Source organism: Salmo trutta, unplaced genomic scaffold, assembly GCF_901001165.1.
Source record: "Salmo trutta unplaced genomic scaffold, fSalTru1.1, whole genome shotgun sequence".
Lineage (NCBI taxonomy): Eukaryota > Metazoa > Chordata > Actinopteri > Salmoniformes > Salmonidae > Salmo > Salmo trutta.
This window is the reverse complement of record NW_021822480.1, coordinates 640192-660263: the sequence shown is the minus strand read 5'-3', so window position 1 is coordinate 660263 and position 20072 is coordinate 640192. Positions and strand designations below refer to the sequence as shown.

The 20072-nt window shown below is 44.2% G+C and overlaps 1 protein-coding gene across 4 annotated transcripts; it reads left to right on the top strand.

The window, feature by feature from the left end:
• The first annotated feature begins 13189 nt into the window (after positions 1-13189).
• On the top strand, positions 13190-20059 carry LOC115182391 (transcription factor Sp8-like). Of its 4 annotated transcripts, XM_029744014.1 has the most exons (3): positions 13190-13714; positions 13851-13974; positions 16941-20059. In XM_029744014.1, the coding sequence occupies exons 2-3, from the start codon at positions 13891-13893 to the stop codon at positions 18276-18278; spliced, it is 1422 nt and encodes a 473-aa protein (XP_029599874.1). In that variant the 5' UTR covers positions 13190-13714; positions 13851-13890; the 3' UTR covers positions 18279-20059. The 4 variants fall into 4 exon arrangements, with proteins under 4 accessions (XP_029599874.1, XP_029599873.1, XP_029599876.1 ...); XM_029744013.1 differs by having other exon boundaries at positions 13190-13974; XM_029744016.1 differs by lacking the exons at positions 13190-13714; positions 13851-13974 and adding an exon at positions 15426-16406.
• The last annotated feature ends 13 nt before the right edge of the window (positions 20060-20072 follow it).

Sequence of the window (20072 nt, the reverse complement as noted above, 5' to 3'; positions counted from 1 at the left end):
CCTTGATCAGGGAGGTGACCAACAACCCGATGATCACTCTGACAGAGCTCCAGAGTTCATCTGTGGAGATGGAAGAAACTTCCAGAAGGACAACCATCTCTGCAGCACTCCACCAATCAGGCCTTTATGGTAGAGTGGCAACACGGAAGCCACTCCTCAGTAAAAGGTACATGACAGCCCGCTTGGAGTTTGCCAAAAGGTACCTAAAGGGCTCAGACAATGAGAAACAATATTTTCTGGTCTGATGAAACCAAGATTGAACTCTTTGGCCTGAATGTCAAGTTTCACGTCTGGAGGAAACCATACGGTGAAGCATGGTGGTGGCAGCATTATGCTTTGGGAATGTTTTTCAGCGGCAGGGACTGGGAGACTAGTCAGGATCGAGGAAAAGATGAAAGGAGCAAAGTACAGAGAGATCCTTGATGAAAACCTGCTCCAGAGCGCTCAGGACCTCAGACTGGGGCGAAGGTTCACCTTCCAACAGGACAACGACCCTAAGCATACAGCCAAGACAACGCAGTAGTGGCTTCGTGACAAGTCTCTGAATGTCCTTGAGTGGCCCAGCCAGAGCCCGGAATTGAAACCCATCGAACATCTCTGGAGAGACCTGAAAATACCTGTGCAGCGACGCTCCCCATCCAACCTTACAGAGCTTGAAAGTACAGTATCTGCAGAAAAGAATGGGAGAAACCCCCCAAATACAAGTGTGCCAAGCCTGTAGCGTCATACCCAGGAAGACTCGAGGCTGTAATCGCTGCCATAAGTGCTGAGTAAAGGGTCTGAATACTTATATAAATGTGATATTTCAGTTTTTTATTTAGAATAAATTAGCAAACATTTCTAAATACTTTTCGAATGAACTGTACATCATGATCAGATCCACCTTCTATCTCACCCCCCCAACACCCCCATCATCATAACACAGTGACTGTGTCCCAAATTGCAACCTATTCCCTGTATAGTGCACTAATTTTTACAGGAAACTTGACAAAAGACGTGCATTATATAGGGAATAGGGTTCCATTTGGGACTCCCCCACTGTGCGAGCCTCTGCTGTATTAATGCACAGTGCAGTGGATGAGTGCACAAGAGAGTGGCCTGACTTTTAGTTAACAGTGTTGTGAGGGGGAAAAAATCAGATTAAACAATTAGTGTCAATTAGCTGGCGGCCAAATCATTCTGCAAACAATTGGTCTCTAGTGCCCTGCTTAATTACGGACGACTTTCAGCTCCTTATCATGAGGCGCGTCGCCCCGTGATTCATGTCCAACTCACGCCTGTCCCTCAAGCACCATCAATTATCCGCCCGTAAACAAATCCCCCAGAAGAAAAAATCACAACCACACCGAGAGGGAGGCCTGATTAGCATAGCACCGTTTGCATCCCAAATGGCACCCTATTCCCTGGAGACCCTGGTCAAAAGTAGTGCACTCTATGGGGAATATGGAGCAATAGGGACCTAACCTCTATGTTATGTATGCAGGTCTGGCTGTCCTGTCTCCTGGCTGTCCTGACTCCTGCCTGTCCCCTCTCCTGCCTGTCCTCTCTCCTGGCTGTCCTGTCTCCTGGCTGTCCTGTCTCCTGGCTGTCAGAGATGGACAGTGGATGTAGTTAGGATCCATCCTGCCCTGATGACAGAGATGGACAGTGGATGTAGTTAGGATCCATCCTGCCCTGATGACAGAGATGGACAGTGGATGTAGTTAGGATCCATCCTGCCCTGATGACAGAGATGGACAGTGGATGTAGTTAGGATCCATCCTGCCCTGATGACAGAGATGGACAGTGGATGTAGTTAGAGTCCATGCTGCCCTGATAACAGAGATGGACAGTGGATGTAGTTAGGATCCATCCTGCCCTGATGACAGAGATGGACAGTGGATGTAGTTAGGATCCATCCTGCCCTGATGACAGAGATGGACAGTGGATGTAGTTAGGATCCATCCTGCCCTGATGACAGAGATGGACGGTGGATGTAGTTAGAGTCCATCCTGCCCTGATGACAGAGATGGACGGTGGATGTAGTTAGGATCCATCCTGCCCTGATGACAGAGATGGACAGTGGATGTAGTTAGGATCCATCCTGCCCTGATGACAGAGATGGACAGTGGATGTAGTTAGGGTTCATCCTGCCCTGATGACAGAGATGGACGGTGGATGTAGTTAGAGTCCATCCTGCCCTGATGACAGAGATGGACGGTGGATGTAGTTAGGATCCATCCTGCCCTGATGACAGAGATGGACAGTGGATGTAGTTAGGATCCATCCTGCCCTGATGACAGAGATGGACAGTGGATGTAGTTAGGATCCATCCTGCCCTGATGACAGAGATGGACAGTGGATGTAGTTAGGATCCATCCTGCCCTGATGACAGAGATGGACGGTGGATGTAGTTAGGATCCATCCTGCCCTGATGACAGAGATGGACGGTGGATGTAGTTAGGGTCCATCCTGCCCTGATGACAGAGATGGACGGTGGATGTAGTTAGAGTCCATCCTGCCCTGATGACAGAGATGGACGGTGGATGTAGTTAGGGTTCATCCTGCCCTGATGACAGAGATGGACAGTGGATGTAGTTAGGGTTCATCCTGCCCTGATGACAGAGATGGACAGTGGATGTAGTTAGGATCCATCCTGCCCTGATGACAGAGATGGACAGTGGATGTAGTTAGGGTTCATCCTGCCCTGATGACAGAGATGGACAGTGGATGTAGTTAGGATCCATCCTGCCCTGATGACAGAGATGGACAGTGGATGTAGTTAGAGTCCATCCTGCCCTGATGACAGAGATGGACAGTGGATGTAGTTAGAATCCATCCTGCCCTGATGACAGAGATGGACAGTGGATGTAGTTAGAGTCCATCCTGCCCTGATGACAGAGATGGACAGTGGATGTAGTTAGAGTCCATCCTGCCCTGATGACAGAGATGGACAGTGGATGTAGTTAGGATCCATCCTGCCCTGATGACAGAGATGGACAGTGGATGTAGTTAGAGTCCATGCTGCCCTGATGACAGAGATGGACGGTGGATGTAGTTAGGCTCCATCCTGCCCTGATGACAGAGATGGACAGTGGATGTAGTTAGGATCCATCCTGCCCTGATGACAGAGATGGACGGTGGATGTAGTTAGGGACCATCCTGCCCTGATGACAGAGATGGACAGTGGATGTAGTTAGAGTCCATGCTGCCCTGATGACAGAGATGGACAGTGGATGTAGTTAGGATCCATCCTGCCCTGATGACAGAGATGGACAGTGGATGTAGTTAGGATCCATCCTGCCCTGATGACAGAGATGGACGGTGGATGTAGTTAGGGACCATCCTGCCCTGATGACAGAGATGGACAGTGGATGTAGTTAGGATCCATCCTGCCCTGATGACAGAGATGGACGGTGGATGTAGTTAGGGACCATGACAGATAGGAAAGGAGTCCATGACAAGGAGGCAGAATAGTGACCTTCTGTGGCCTGGTTCTGGTTCTCAATATGTATTGTACAATGTGCATTGAGGCTGGGTTGCAGCAATAAAGATGTACTTTAAATTGAGTTGAATAACTGTTTAATCAAGTGTCCAAAAATATTATGCACCGTATGCATTGCATCTGAAAATTTGTGAACGTAATGGAAAATAAAATGTCAAACCAAATCAAATTATATTTCTCACATGTGCCAAATACAACAGGTGTAGACCTTACCGTGAAATGCTTACTTACAAGCCCTAAACCAACCATGCAGTAAAAAAAAAAGAGTTAAGACAAATATTTACTAAATAAACTAAAGTAAAAAATAAAAGAGCCACAGTAAAATAACAATAACGAGGCTTTATACAGGGAGTCTGTCACGACTTCCGCCGAAGTCGGTTCCTCTCCTAGTTCGGGCGGCGCTCGGCGTCGTCGGTCTTCTAGCCATCGCCGATCCACTTTTCATTTTCCTTTGGTTTTGTCTTGTCTTCCCACACACCTGGTCTCATTTCCCTCATTACATGTTGTGTATTTAACCCTCTGTTCCCCCCATGTCTTTGTGCGGAATTGTTTATTGTAAGTGCATGTGCACGTTTTCTCTGGTGCGTGACGGGTTTTGTACCCATTTGTTTGTTGTTCTGGTTTCTGGTGGTTTTAATGAATAAAACTGCTCCATTGATTACCCAGTTTAGCTCTCCTGCTCCTGACTTCCCTGCCGCCAGTTACGCACTCCCTTACAGAGTCAATGTGCGGGGTAGAGGTTAGTAGAGGTAATTGAGGTAATATATACATGTAGGTACAGTAAGGGTAAAGTGATAAACAGTGAGTAGCAGCAGCGTAAAAAAAGGGGGGGGGGGGGGGTTAATGCAAATAGTCCAGGTAGCCATTTGATTAGCTGTCCAGCAGTCTTATGGCTTGGGTGTAGAAGCTGTTAAGAAGCCTTTTGGACCTAGACTTGGCGCTCCGGTACCGCTTGCCATGCGGTAGCAGAGAGAACCGTCTATGACTAGGGTGGCTGGAGTCTTTGACAATTTTTAGGGCCTTCCTCTGACACCGCCTGGTATAGAGGTCCTGGATGGCAGGAAGCTTGGCCCCAGTGATGTACTGGGCCGGTACGCACTACCCTCTGTAGCGCTTTGCGGTCGGAGGCCGAGCAGTTGCCATACCAGGCGGTGATGCAACCAGTCAGGATGCTCTCGATGGTGCAGCTGTATAACTTTTTGAGGATCTGAGGACCCATGCCACATCTTTTCAGTCTCATGAGAAGGAATAGGCATTGTCGTGCCCTCTTCACGACTGTCTTGGTATGTTTGGACCATGATAGTTTGTTGGTGATGTGGACACCAAGGAACTTGAAGCTCTCAACCTGCTCCACTACAGCCCCGACGACGAGAATGGAGGCGTGGTCGGCCCTCCTTTTGCTGTAATCCATGATCATCTCCTTTGTCTTGATCACGTTGAGGGAGAGGTTGTTGTCCTGGCATCACGCTGCCAGGTCTGTGACCTCCTCCTTATAGGCTGTCTCATTGTTATTGGTGATCAGGCCTACCACAATTGTGTCGTCTGCAAACTTAATGATGGTGTGGTGACTTATGACTATAATACTATCTCTGTCTTCTATACTGATATGCACTGCACTAAGTCATGTGTATTTCTGCACTAAGCTATGTGTATTACTGCACTAAGTCATGTGCATTACTGCACCAAGTCATGTGTACTACTGCACTAAGTCATGTGTATTACTACACAAAGTCATGTGTATTACTGCACTAAGTCATGTGTATTGCTTCACTAAGGCATGTGTACTACTTCACTAAGTCATGCATATTACTTCACTAAGTCATGTGTATTACCGCACTAAGTCATGTGTATTAATGCACTAAGTCATGTGTATTACTGCACTAAGTCATGATTATTACTGAACTAAGTCATGTGTATTACTACACTAAGTCATATATATATTATTGCACTAAGTCGTGTATTACTTCACTAAGTCATGTTGTATTACTGCCCAAATCATGTGTATTACTGCACTAAGTCATATGAATTACTGCACTAAGTCATGTGTACTACTGCCATATTCAGTATAAATAAAGTTTCTGATATGTTATTCTGTAATGCTGCCGTCACGCTAGTCTTTATCCCAGTAGTTGTCAACATTGATAACTGGGGGTTAGGTTGGTTTGGAGATTATACAGACTGTCACAAAGGGGGGCGACGGGCCGCATCCTCGTCCATACCCTCTGAGACTGTGGCTGCATGTGTCAACTGTTGCAAACGACCATGGGGAGCACCTCAGACACACACACACACCACACACACGCGCAAAACGTGTTGCGGGAAGAGACCGCAGCAGGCGTGATGACATGTTAAATTACCCCGGTGATGTATAGCTTAATGAACCCCTTGTGTTGATCAGGCTCCACATTAATCAACAGCCATGAACAGATTCCCTTATTTTCTCAACGCTGCCTTGATAAACTGCAATTTCATTTAACCTTGGACAGCAACTTTAATAGCTTCCACAGGACAACTGTCAATACTTTCCTGGGTGTACAGTGATTAAATTGCAGGGCGAGAAGTGGGTCCCAGCTTCCTCCTCATACTCATCCCTCTATCCTCTCCCCTTCCTCCTCCCTCCCTCCCTCCCCACCTTTATTTCAAATCACAGTTTGTACTTCCACACTTGCACAGTCTGCATGTGTAGGTGCCACGTGAAGTGAAAACAGACATTTCGTGAAATCATCAAAATAATCCAAAGATATGCATTGTGGGTTTCTCTTTGACACATAAATGACGTTGTCATTCTAGCAACAACCCATGAACATTACATGAATGTATTGCGCCCAAAAGAGTGAAAGAAAGCCAGCGAAACCTGTTAATGTTTTGGCAACCTACAAGATTGTGTTGCTGGGGTTACAAACCAGCCTCACAGTTTATGTTTCTCTCAGCAAAGCAAAACATTGCTCCAAAATACCCCACACCACTTTGCTATTCTTCAAAGACGAAACAACACCAGAGACGTATAGGCTGCCACGGCAACAAATATCCTTGTAGAGAAAATATAGATGTACACCAGGATATGCTGTTTAAAAAGCACTAAAGCCAAAGATATTGACGCCAGTGGCCTTAGCCCTGTCATAGTGATTTTCAGAGGTATCCACCACCCTTCTCAATTTAGCAGAAATGATCAGCCTGGAGAGGCATGCTAGCTGATTAAAACCAATTGTCAGGGAAGGGAAGGACAAGGCAACCTCTTTACTGCATGATAAACTAACTTTATGGAAGCAGACAATCTCCCCCCTCAGGGAAATCGCTCCAGTTCTTAATTAAAGCATTGTGTTTTCGCTCAGCTTTCTGTATTATCTCCACGTGTACGTACTTGAGAGAAGAATAAGGACGTTACCAAGAAACTAAGGCATCAGATGAAGAGCGATGACAGCAGAGGACCGGCCCTGTTGTCTGTCAATGTAGGATAATAGAGAGGTGAAATGTTTAGTACACATTCAATAATTAAAACTGAATAATGTTCTCGAAACGTGATAATTGTGTCACTGCTCACTCCCTCATACTAGAATATGTTCACAGGTTGTAACAATTGATCCTCCGTCACAATAGAATATGTTCACAGATTGGAAACTTTGATCCAATGTTCTGGAAAGATTGACTTATCTGAAACGTGGCGTTTCACAAGTCTATTATCACGTCCACAACTTTGTTTCCCTGCCGTGCTGCAGCTCTAAAGTCACAACTAAGGCAATGTGAACATTACATTTACATTTTAGTCATTTAGCAGACGCTCTTATCCAGAGCGACTTACAGTAGTGAATGCATACATTTCATACTTTTTTTTTCTTCCCCGTACTGGTCCCCCGTGGGAATCAAACCCACAACCCTGGCATTGCAAACACCATGCTCTACCAACTGAGCCACACGGGACCGATTCATTGGCTACAGTTCACAAGTATAAAGAAACTACCCATTGGGCAAAAACTGCTTGAATCAATGTTGTTTCCACATAATTTCAACACAATCATTTTATGTGATGACGAAAAAAGTAATCAACGTAAGGTCATTTCGTATGTTTTTCACTCAACTTTTAACCTAAATCCAACAACGTCACATTTTTGGTTGTTTTCATGTTGAATTCACGTTAGTTGACAACTCAACCAAATGTAAATCCAAACTAAACGTTGAACTGATGTCTGTGCCCAGTGGGTAGCTAAGTACTTTCTAAGCTAGCCATACTTCAGCCCCCATCCGTTCCGTTCAGTGAACTAACAAAACAAAGTCATGTGTATCTATTGTGTTCCATGGGTGACGTAACAAGGAAAGCAAACATTTCTCTCCTCTCGCTCGCCTTCTCCACCCACACTTGAGAGGTGATGGGCGAACACACAGACTTCCATTATTATCCCACACGGCCAGAATGCCTGCAGGCGGATAATTAGAGAAACTTGAAGAGCCAGGGCTAATCCTAGGCACTTGACTCTGTATGCCTGCCTGCCTCCCTCTCCGCCAGCCCGCCTGTCTCTGCCGCTCACACAGACAAAGTGTAACGCTTCCGCTCGCTGAATGCCAATAAGAGGACCTCGTGGCCTGCAGATGCACTAGTCAAACCAAATGGCAGCACAATATACTGTTAACTGCCTTATTCCTGGACGCGCCTCAGACGCAGCAATCTATCGCTCCAGTCATGTACTAAACACACAGCTACTAGACATAGAAAAGAGTGAACGAGGCGTTATCAGCTAGGCCAACAGTTAATCAGGACTCGCTATAGGGATAATGCAACCACTTTGTATCTATCGTAGATGGCCAGTCATTTGCGTGAACTGTGAAGCGTATGTCAAATCAGAAGAAAACAATAAGTTCACACTGAACACACTACTGGAGAAGATGTCTGAGTGTCTCCCAACAATGATACGTATTGATCCCAAAGTGAGTCAAACACACAGGCAGCTTGGGGAACAACAGTGTGTTGATAAGAATTGTATTATTATTATATCATATACTGTATGTATGGACCATACAGCCAACATTAAAGCCTAAATACGAGCTAAAAGTAGCAACTAAACTTCCATAATGTCTCTTTTGTTCCTTCTGTTCCGTTTCCCTTGGTTCCTACAGTTGGATCTGAGCCTACATGCCTAACAGCCCAAGCAGCTGGAGACGTGCATCTAGGCTGATGTACATAGTCCCAGTGACAGACAGGTGTTAAGAGTGATCATTAGCACACCATCACTGCCATCATGGTCTTACAGCCTCCACCAGCCTTCACTTCAGCCTCTGGGGACATGTGTTGTTTAGCGTACAATTAGCTTGATATTATACATAGGACCAATTATGTCCATGTAAATGACCATAGTAGCTCTCTTGGTGTTGAATCTTTTCCCTGTAAACTTGGAAACGTACTGCGTTGCATCAGCAACACCTGTGCAGGAAACAGAGAAACCGGTTCTGTTGTGGGTTGTTAAAACTCTAAAATAGAAGAGTGGAGCTAACTAGGACATGGTCCGCAAGGAAGTAAAGCATTTATTAACTAGCAACTATATTCCATTACCTAACTATTACATTGCCATAGAAAAGCTTTTTTTTTATTAAACCTAAAACATTTTATTACACTATTTCCCCCCCCCCCAAAAAAAGCTAAGATATACGAGGATAAAAAGCCTTTGGAGGCCCCAGCCCCAGTCCATTCATCCCTGAACCAAAGAGGTCCTGCTAGACAATACCGCCAGCAGCTGGCTGATCGATATGCCACAAAAGATCAGAGGTTAAGGCAGTCAAAAGATTGTTAACTAGCCATTTGATCTGCCAGACATTTATATCAGTGTTTATGGTCCAGTGCTTCTCTTCAGTACAGGCCATGCTGCACACCTGTGCCTGGAACACTATGAGGGAACACTATTTTCCCACTGTTGATGACCTCCTGGCCTGGCCCAGAAAACCTGCCTGCCACACCACTCCCTCTCTGACTGAAGTGACATCCCAGATAAAGTAGATTACTTCAAAACGTGTAAAAAATGAATATAGAGATTTGCACGCTCTATAAAAGCTCCCAATACTGTGATGGATAAACACCAGAATTTCAGCACACAGTGTCTTGTTCAGAGTTTGTTCACATGAAAACAAACATTTTACATGTCTTTGAGAGCTTTTAAAAATAGAATCATTATGATAGCTTTGCTTGGTTTTTGAGAATGCTAGCTACAGTTTCAATGTCATTTCCTAACAATGTCTTCAAGTTGTCTGATGTGTGTAATGGCTATACGTAGGTAAATCTAGCCAACTCACTGTGATAAGAGATGTAGGAGACTTTAAATCTCTTCTGAGCGGAGCACCACCCACTGACAGTAATTTACTGATACAGAGTTGGATGTGATGTGAAAGCCACTGAAATAAGCGAAATTACACTGTATGTTGCATTGTTGCATGACACTGTGATTATAAAGTATATTTACTCTCAATCAAAATATGGTCATCTTGGTCACCCATTGGTGTGTGTGTGTGTGTGTGTGTGTGTGTGTGTGTGTGTGTGTGTGTGTGTGTGTGTGTGTGTGTGTGTGTGTGTGTGTGTGTGTGTGTGTGTGTGTGTGTGTGTGTGTGTGTGTGTGTGATACTTGAGTGGTTGAGTGCAACCATCTATACATGCATGTGAGTCTCTCTGTGCATGTGTGTATGTGTTTATATGTGTTTATGTGTGCATGCATCTCTGAACCACAACAGTATACTGTGTAACACATGGGTTTGTTTGCTGCCCCGACTCTGCCCCTGTCTTTCTGTGTCCCTGTCTCTCTGTGTCCCTGTCTCTCTGTGTCCCTGTCTCTCTGTGTCCCTGGCTCTCTGTGTCCCTGGCTCTCTGTGTCCCTGGCTCTCTGTGTCCCTGGCTCTCTGTGTCTCTGGCTCTCTGTGTCTCTGGCTCTCTGTGTCTCTGGCTCTCTGTGTCTCTGGCTCTCTGTGTCCCTGGCTCTCTGTGTCCCTGGCTCTGTCCCTCTGGATGCATTCCAAATTGCACCCTTTTCCCTATAGGGCTCCGGTCAAAAGTAGTGCACTATATAGGGAATACGGTGCTATTTGGAACACACAACCTCTGTGTCCCTGCTGGCTTTCTGGGAGAGGGGAGGCCCTCAGTGAGTGTGGCTCACCCAGGCGGAGACAGGCTTCCTGCACATCCTTTGTCACACCATTTGGGGCCTTGTGTCTGTGGCTCCCCTGCTTCAGACCTACTTGGCAGCTCACAGGGCAGACAGACATCTGCTCCTCCTAACCTCCTGCATGGTGAACAGAGAGAGGAGAGGAGAGGAGAGGAGAGGAGAGGAGAGGAGAGGAGAGGAGAGGAGAGGAGAGGAGAGGAGAAGAGAGAACCACCACTAGCCCACACCAGCAGTCAGTCAGTCAAAAACACTTGTGTCCCCATATCCTGTTCTGTCACTTGAGTTAACACCATGCTATAGATATGATCACATCTATGGGCAGAGTGAGTAACAATAGTGGAATAGTGGAGTCACTCAAAAACACTGTCCTGAAATCCTATTATGTCACTTGAGATATATTGCATAAAACAACATAACATAGGCTAAGTATGATATGGTTGAAACATGGGTTTGATAGGCATCTGTAAGCTACCCTAGGACACTATGCATCTGTAAGCCACCCTAGGACACTATGCATCTGTAAGCCACCCTAGGACACTATGCATCTGTAAGCCACCCTAGGACACTATGCATCTGTAAGCTACCCTAGGACACTATGCATCTGTAAGCTACCCTAGGACACTATGCATCTGTAAGCCACCCTAGGACACTATGCATCTGTAAGCTACCCTAGGACACTATGCATCTGTAAGCTACCCTAGGACACTATGCATCTGTAAGCTACCCTAGGACACTATGCATCTGTAAGCTACCCTAGGACCCTATGCATCTGTAAGCTACCCTAGGACACTATGCATCTGTAAGATACCCTAGGACACTATGCATCTGTAAGATACCCTAGGACACTATGCATCTGTAAGTTACCCTAGGACACTATGCATCTGTAAGCTACCCTAGGACACTATGCATCTGTAAGCTACCCTAGGACACTATGCATCTGTAAGCTACCCTAGGACACTATGCATCTGTAAGATACCCTAGGACACTATGCATCTGTAAGATACCCTAGGACACTATGCATCTGTAAGTTACCCTAGGACACTATGCATCTGTAAGCTACCCTAGGACACTATGCATCTGTAAGCTACCCTAGGACACTATGCATCTGTAAGCTACCCTAGGACACTATGCATCTGTAAGCTACCCTAGGACACTATGCATCTGTAAGCTACCCTAGGACACTATGCATCTGTAAGCTACCCTAGGACACTATGCATCTGTAAGCTACCCTAGGACACTATGCATCTGTAAGCTACCCTAGGACACTATGCATCTGTAAGCTACCCTAGGACACTATGCATCTGTAAGATACCCTAGGACACTATGCATCTGTAAGCTACCCTAGGACACTATGCATCTGTAAGCTACCCTAGGACACTATGCATATGTAAGCTACCCTAGGACACTATGCATCTGTAAGCTACCCTAGGACACTATGCATCTGTAAGCTACCCTAGGACACTACGCATCTGTAAGCTACCCTAGGACACTATGCATCTGTAATCTACCCTAGGACACTGTGCATCTGCAAGCTACCCTAGGACACTGTGCATCTGTAAGATACCCTAGGACACTATGCATCTGTAAGCTACCCTAGGACACTATGCATCTGTAAGCTACCCTAGGACACTATGCATCTGTAAGATACCCTAGGACACTATGCATCTGTAAGCTACCCTAGGACACTATGCATCTGTAAGATACCCTAGGACACTATGCATCTGTAAGCTACCCTAGGACACTATGCATCTGTAAGCTACCCTAGGACACTATGCATCTGTAAGCTACCCTAGGACACTACGCATCTGTAAGCTACCCTAGGACACTACGCATCTGTAAGCTACCCTAGGACACTACGCATCTGTAAGCTACCCTAGGACACTACGCATCTGTAAGCTACCCTAGGACACTACGCATCTGTAAGCTACCCTAGGACACTACGCATCTGTAAGCTACCCTAGGACACTATGCATCTGTAAGCTACCCTAGGACACTATGCATCTGTAAGCTACCCTAGGACACTATGCATCTGTAAGCTACCCTAGGACACTATGCATCTGTAAGCTACCCTAGGACACTATGCATCTGTAAGCTACCCTAGGACACTCAACTCTTTATTTCTCGTGTAACTTCATTTAACAGTCAGAAGTGAAATGAGGTGGTGCCCCTAAACCTACAAACAATGGTTTAGTTTTTGTTATTCTTCCAAGACATTTATTTGCATGGTTTTATGCAAAAATGTAATTTAACCATGATAGTCGACTAATTGCTGTGGCAAGCCTCAACATGCAGTTTACTTCCGAGCATGGATCTTCAGCAGTAAGACCCTGAGATGATCGAGTTGCTTTGTAAATCACCACATTTAGAGTAAAGTTCTCCATCCCTTTCATCTGGCTACTCCCCCCCAGACTCTCCTTCCCTTCGTTTTCTATGCAGAATAATTCTAAAGAAGACAATATTGAGCACATTTTGTTCGTGCTCAGCGGCCCTGAATAACGCGGTCATTATGGCGGTGAAAGCGACAGGTTTGGAGTTAGATTTCATGACGGTAATATAGACCATGCGTGTAGGAGAAAGAAAGCCCTAAATGGGGACATCTGTTCAATGTGACGTACAGTTAGTGGGGAGATAGAGGATCAGAAAGAACAACCTGTGTCCGCCTCACCATGTGAACTCAGGCCAACCCACCCTCACTGTGACCGGAAGGTTTATGGGAGAGAGTCTGTGCGCACAAATAGCCGAAAAAGGGAATTATTTTCATTGTAAAATACGGATCCGTAAAACCACCCTAGTAAACATGTGAAAGTCAATGAACCATTTGGAAGTGTCCAATCTCTCTCTACCATGAATGATGTAGTTGTCCATCAGTGACATGCTGAAACATGTTGCATGGGGAACGGTTATCTTGCTGACCTATCAAATCAGTCTGCTTGATCATACAATCCAGCAATTTGTCAATGTGACATACCATGGTTTCCACACATGGGGACTAGTTTAAAAAGATAACCTCTCCATCTTTCCCCATCATAGCAAAACGCAGCATCACATTCTTGCGTCCCTTATGTTAGCTCTCATACCTACCTGGGATATTTAGGTAAGCACATGACTGCGCAACCTCGTCAGTTGGCTTGAACACATGTTGTGATTAGACCACCGGTGGATGAGCAAGCCTCTCTCTCCTCAGTTATTCCTAATTAAACGCAATTCCCAAAGTACCATTTATCTTGCAGGAGACAGGGTCTACTGTTGTACCGCCTGCGGGTGGAGGGGATGCAGCGCTGCGCTCCGCCTCGTGCACTACACATAGAAACACCGAGGGTCAATCGATATCAATATGGCGCCGAGTGGAGCACGGTATGTAAGCTTCTATCTAGGATACACATTGTATTTTTCACTTCATTTGGTGTATCTGTTTAACGTTTTCGGACTTTTTGTTGTTGTCGTCATTTCACCTAAATTGTTTAGGGAGAAATGACGTCAACTAATCCACTGATTGAGTTCTAGTATAGCGTGTACTTCTGTTCTTATGGAAACTCTGTATTGCTTTTTTATGGTTATCATAAATATTAAATAGCATATTAGTGAGTTTTAAGTTTGATATTGGAGACCCAGTTTTCTTGAAATTATAAGCTAAATGAATGGGTTGCATTAATTAAGCTACAGGAAAGTTTTACAAATCTAAAGTTTGATTTATTTCAGAGAAGGTTTCTATTTCAATATTTGCAGAAATTACAGTTAGTAATAACCAATGATAAAATGTCAAACTGAGATGTGAAGAACTCAAAGAGAAATACAAAGTCGTTGTTTTTATCATAGGCCTACTACAATTGTTAAACTATTTCTACATTTATTGCATGAACACGATAAATGATGATGTGAATATTATGCTACAAATAGACAGGTGCATAGACATGACACAGCACAACTGTTACTAAGGCGATATCAGCTACATGTATAGTCATCATTTTTAGACCAACGCTCTCTGTTACTCAGCCTAGATATTTATTCATTTCATATTGGGTTTTTACAGCACTATGGACACATTTTGGCTGCACCTTGTTCGCTCTAGCAGCGTAAATTAAATCCAAAAAGCTGTTGTCCAATCGAAGAAACAGAGGAATGAATCAGATAGTCCATCTATCACACAGTGTAATAAAGGAAGCGACATGGGTTAGGCAGATGATGTGATGAATAATCCTTGGTCGTTTTAATTAACTTTTTGCTGTCTTGTAATGACCAAGCTGGTCAACAGACCCGGTCAATAAGCATGTTAATATCAAACATATAAAACTACGCATGATTAAAAACCTCCTGCGTTATTAAATTTGAAATTCAAATGAAATTTATGCTGCCAATGCACACTGCATGCTAATATAGCGAGGGGAATGATAGAGAGAGAGAGAGAGAGAGAGAATGATAGAGAGAGAGGAGAGAGCGACAGAGAAAAATGAGAGAGAGAGGGTCCCCGGGTTGTTATGGCCTTCAAGTCCCTGTTATGTAACGAACGGAAGTTATTATTATGTACATGTACTTGGCTACATGGCTCATTACAATTGAGATGTGATGGAACATATTCGATATTATCAAAATAGCTTTAATTTTATATTTGATCGAATGTGTAAGATCCGCATAGGCTGTACGAAAAAAGATTGTACGGCTGTAATGCGCTTGTACGCTATACTGTTTAATCTAAGATCACATTGATTCATTATCAACGATATAATGAGGCATAACAGATCTCACCTGGACACACAAAACAGGGAAAGGTAAAAATGATTCAATTAAATGAAGTTCATTTCCTTTTATTTGAGATGTGCTCTGTTCTCCTTTATGCCTCCTCCATTTCTCTTTCTACCCACCCACACACACACACACACACACACACACAGTGTAACTCCATGGACTGATGTACCAATGTAAACGAACTAGCTAAATGAAGTGTATAATTATTTTGTCATACTATGAAGTTAATGATAAAGTCAGTCATCTCTTTTCTGGAATGCAGTGCATTGTAGTTTTAATCAAAATTGTCAAAATAATTGAATGCAATTACAGTAAAGTGCCATTTTGAAAAAAGGTAATATTGGTCGGCATGTGAAACAGTGGAGTCTTTTGTAGGCTTCATAATCGTTGTTTGTATGAACTAATTCAAGTAATGACAACTTTCATGTAAAACTTCCAAGGGAAATACGTCACAGAAGGTTAGCTAAGACATTTATGTCCTCAATGTAACACTGGTAGAAAGTGGAGCAAAAGTTTTGAAAAAAGGGATTGAAAATCTCCTAAATAGTCACATACAAATGTTTGATAGCACTCTAATAACACCAAAATATAAATAACAATAACAACAACAACGAATAATAACCTAATAACAATAATTACGACAACAATAAATAATAGCACAAGTAGTCTCATTTTAATCGTAAATAAATACAATTCCCAAATTTCCTCTTTCAGATTTCAATAAGTAATTATTTTCACTCTCATTTAACTTTACCTTCTTCCGTTCTATTATTATGAAGAGGGTGGTGAAGGGGCGGAGAGCTGTCTGAAGTAGTCTACTGATGACCTCACGTTAGAATGTGGCAGTGTGGTGGAACAGGGGCGCTGATTGGTCGCCCGTGTCACAGCGGTACTTCAAAGCCGGAGAGGACCTACAATTGTGGTGGAATGGGCGGAACACATCATTGTATTGCACACCTCTAAAAAAACACTGCTGTGATTCATAAATATAAAAAGATCCTCTGAGGAGGGCACTTTTTGTGATGGCAACTTCACTTCTAGGGGTGAGTCTAAGGGGTTTCTTGCTGGTTTAATTAGTTATTTTATTGTCCAGCGGAGGGGATTAACATTGCTTCCGTCACACTAGGAAAGACAGTTCGTTGATTATGTTTTAAGCAAGTGGGTCACGAGTAAAAAGCTGAGATTCATTTCGCAACGACAGAGACACGCGCGCGGGATATAACTTTCTACTGATGTGCACAAGACGCGCATGTTGTTGTGCATGTCAAATATAACGTCTTTTAATAGTTTTGTTATAGCTATATTTTGGTGCGTTCTATTTCATCTCAGTCTACAGGTATGTTATGACGCTGTTATGACTTGGAAAAGATGCCTGTTTAAACTGTCCCGCTAGTTGGCCTATTGCAAATGGAAATAGTTTACAAAGTAGCTTTTACATTAGCACGGAATTAACTTTTCACCGAGCAAATAATAATTGTTCTTGTTGCCTACTATAGGAAAGGCTCTTATGCACTAACTGACCAAGCAAACTGAAAGGTTCCTTATCGATATCAACATGTTGTTTCTTGTCATTTCAGGAGGAGCCGAGGCTAGGATCGACTCCTTTAGCCATGTTGGCTGCGACATGCAACAAGATAGGGAGTCCGAGCCCATCACCATCCTCCATTTCGGATAATTCTTCATCTTTTGGGAAAGGCTTCCACCCGTGGAAGAGAGCCACCGCCAGCAGCTGCAGCCTTGGGTCCGGCCTGTCCGGTTTTGGAGTGTCCCGTAACGGAGCTGGTCTATCGGACTCGTTTGGCACCAACAGCTCCCCCGGAACCAGTGCCTTCTCCCTGACGTCCGGAAACTCATCCACGCCCCACTTTGGAAACGACTATTCTGTATTTCAGGCCTCCGTTACAAACAGTTCTCAAGAACCCAGCCATCAGCCCGTCTTCATTTCCAAGGTGCACTCCTCAGTGGACAGTCTGCAAGGCATCTACCCGAGAATGAGCGTTGCACATCCGTACGAGTCCTGGTTCAAGTCGTCCCATCATGGTATCCCCACAGGAGAGGTTGGCACCACCGGCGCCTCTGCATGGTGGGATGTGGGAGCGGGTTGGATTGATGTTCAGAACCCGAGCGGAGCAGCTCTACAGTCCTCGTTGCACTCCGGTGGACTCCAGACGTCGTTACACTCTCCTTTAGGGGGCTACAATTCCGATTACTCCAGCCTAAGTAACTCAGCCTTCAGTACAAATCCCTCTCCACACCTTTTGACAACCGGACAACACCTGATGGACGGTTACAAGCCGGTGTTATCCTCTTATCCGGACTCCAGTCCGTCTCCATTAGGCGGAGCAGGGGGGACTATGTTATCTGGGGGGCCAACGGCCTCTCTAGCGGGGTCTCCCCGGTCCTCCGCACGGCGCTACTCTGGCAGAGCCACCTGCGACTGTCCCAACTGTCAGGAGTCGGAGAGGCTGGGGCCGGCGGGAGCAAGTCTGCGGAGGAAAGGGCTCCATAGCTGTCACATTCCGGGCTGTGGCAAGGTTTACGGCAAAACGTCGCACCTCAAGGCGCACTTGAGGTGGCACACCGGAGAGAGACCGTTTGTGTGTAACTGGCTGTTTTGCGGGAAGAGGTTTACGCGCTCTGACGAGCTCCAGCGACACTTGCGCACGCACACCGGGGAGAAAAGATTCGCCTGTCCGGTCTGCAACAAGAGGTTTATGCGGAGCGACCATCTGAGTAAACACGTAAAGACTCACAGCGCCGGGGGCTCCGCCGGGTCTGGCTCTGGCAGCGGGGGAAAGAGGGGAAGCGATACCGACAGTGAGCACAGCGCCCCGGGGAGCCCTCGATGCCATTCCCCCGACCTGTTGCAAGTTCCCGAATCTACCCCGGGAACGGGAAACGAACGGCCTTTCTAAACTCTCTCGACTAAGTATAATATCTGAGAAAAACACATGATCTGAGGGAAATGAAAACTACAGTGGACATACGTCGAGTATGCGTAATTATGCTAATGTTTGCAAGTTGAGTTAATCAAGTGATTTAGACTACTGATCAAATGATATCTCCTAGTAGCCTATTGATGCCGTGGGTGTACAGGTCTATTACAGTAGTGGTAAAGGAATCCTGAAGGCACACTGGAACACTGGGGCACAATGTAAACACATCGATGTTCTTCTAACGCACAGACTGATCCCACCGGGAGGCCTATACTTTGGTGTATGTACCTTTTTGAGTGTTTTTACGCAACATGGTTATTACATGGGTATTACAATAAGCAAGAAATAGACAACGTTGTTCTATCACTTGGTGATAATATGTGTCCTGCAATATCGTGTTACTGCTGTGCTGACGTCCTTTTATTCAAAACCAAACTGTGGCACTTTATTAGCCTGTTGAACACTGAAATGATCAGTACGCGTCCTTTTCGACGGCTCCTTTGTAAGAACAAATCACTGTAGCTGTCTATGTGTGGTGATCCAAGTTTTCTTTATGTCCTTATCTACCCTAAACATCACCTGTTTATCAATAATGGAGGAAAAGTTATGTCGCCCGTTGATTAAACGCTCCACGGATACTATCAGAAAGAGCCTGACCAAGTCTGTAATAAATACTTCAATTTCACGTCACTGCAAGGCTGTATATAATGACAAATGTAATAGCCTAGAAAATTATTCCGCACCAATGTAAAGGTGAGTTATGTATTTGTCCATGAGACGATTTTGTATAGTCATTTCTAGTTGTACATTTGGCTCTAGTAAATATCTGAACATGTACGGAAGTGTATTTTGACATTATTGTTTTGTTTTGTTTGTTTGTCAGGATATAAAAAATGTTATTGTGGGGAGTTATATTTAACCACGAGTTTTACTTGTATTTCTGAGTCTTTTAACAGACGCACTTTGAATTTATTTGTAAGATGATTTCGAAATCATTCACTGTTTATTATTCTCATCTTTTAATTTAATTAAGCATGTTGTAAAGTGACGTTCAATTCACAAGCATCATTTCTCAGAGACTGGCTTTCTTTAAGCCACTCAATAAAGTCGCTATGGATTCAGAATCAATTCGTTTAGACTCAGTTTGTTTGCTTCCTAATTGAAATTGAACACGTCATTGGCACAGTCGACAAAGCTATTCTCTGCTATTTAGAAGTAGGTTAAAGTTGTTATTGGTAGAGCCCACCTAAAATGTTGCTATGCTGTGGCAATTTCATGTATAGTTGACATAGGCCGATGCTGCACATGAATTGTATGTACAATTCCAAGTTTCATTCAATCAAATTGTCTTTGATTCTCCGATCTGCTGCTTTTTAAACAAATACGGAAGTTCAAACAAACTATTTAATAGAACATATTCATTCATCAGAATGTCATTGAATAAACCATAGGTTTAGTTTTTCTTCATACATTACTATTAGCGCTGAACTTCCTTTCTGTGACGTTTTACATTCAGATGTGCAAAACATTTTATATAAAAACAAATAAAAATCTATATTTGAATGTATGTAATGAAATTGTTATTACCGATGGGCAATTATAATAAAAGTATATAGAGAAATGTGTCACGCAGGTGACGTTTCCACGCCAAGATACGTGTCTGAAAGTTTGGGTAGTTTGAGTAAACGAACATCCACATTAAAAACAAACATTTTAGCTGGATTGCATGACCATGTTTGAAAAATAAATACTGTAACTACTATTTGAAGTATT

Coding starts and splice junctions, on each gene's coding strand:
- LOC115182391 (XM_029744012.1), top strand. CDS start 16,613: ATGTTGTTGTGCATGTCAAATATAACGTCTTTTAATAGTTTTGTTATA. Junction 16,700..16,940: donor TATTTCATCTCAGTCTACAG/GTATGTTATGAC, acceptor TTGTCATTTCAG/GAGGAGCCGAGGCTAGGATC.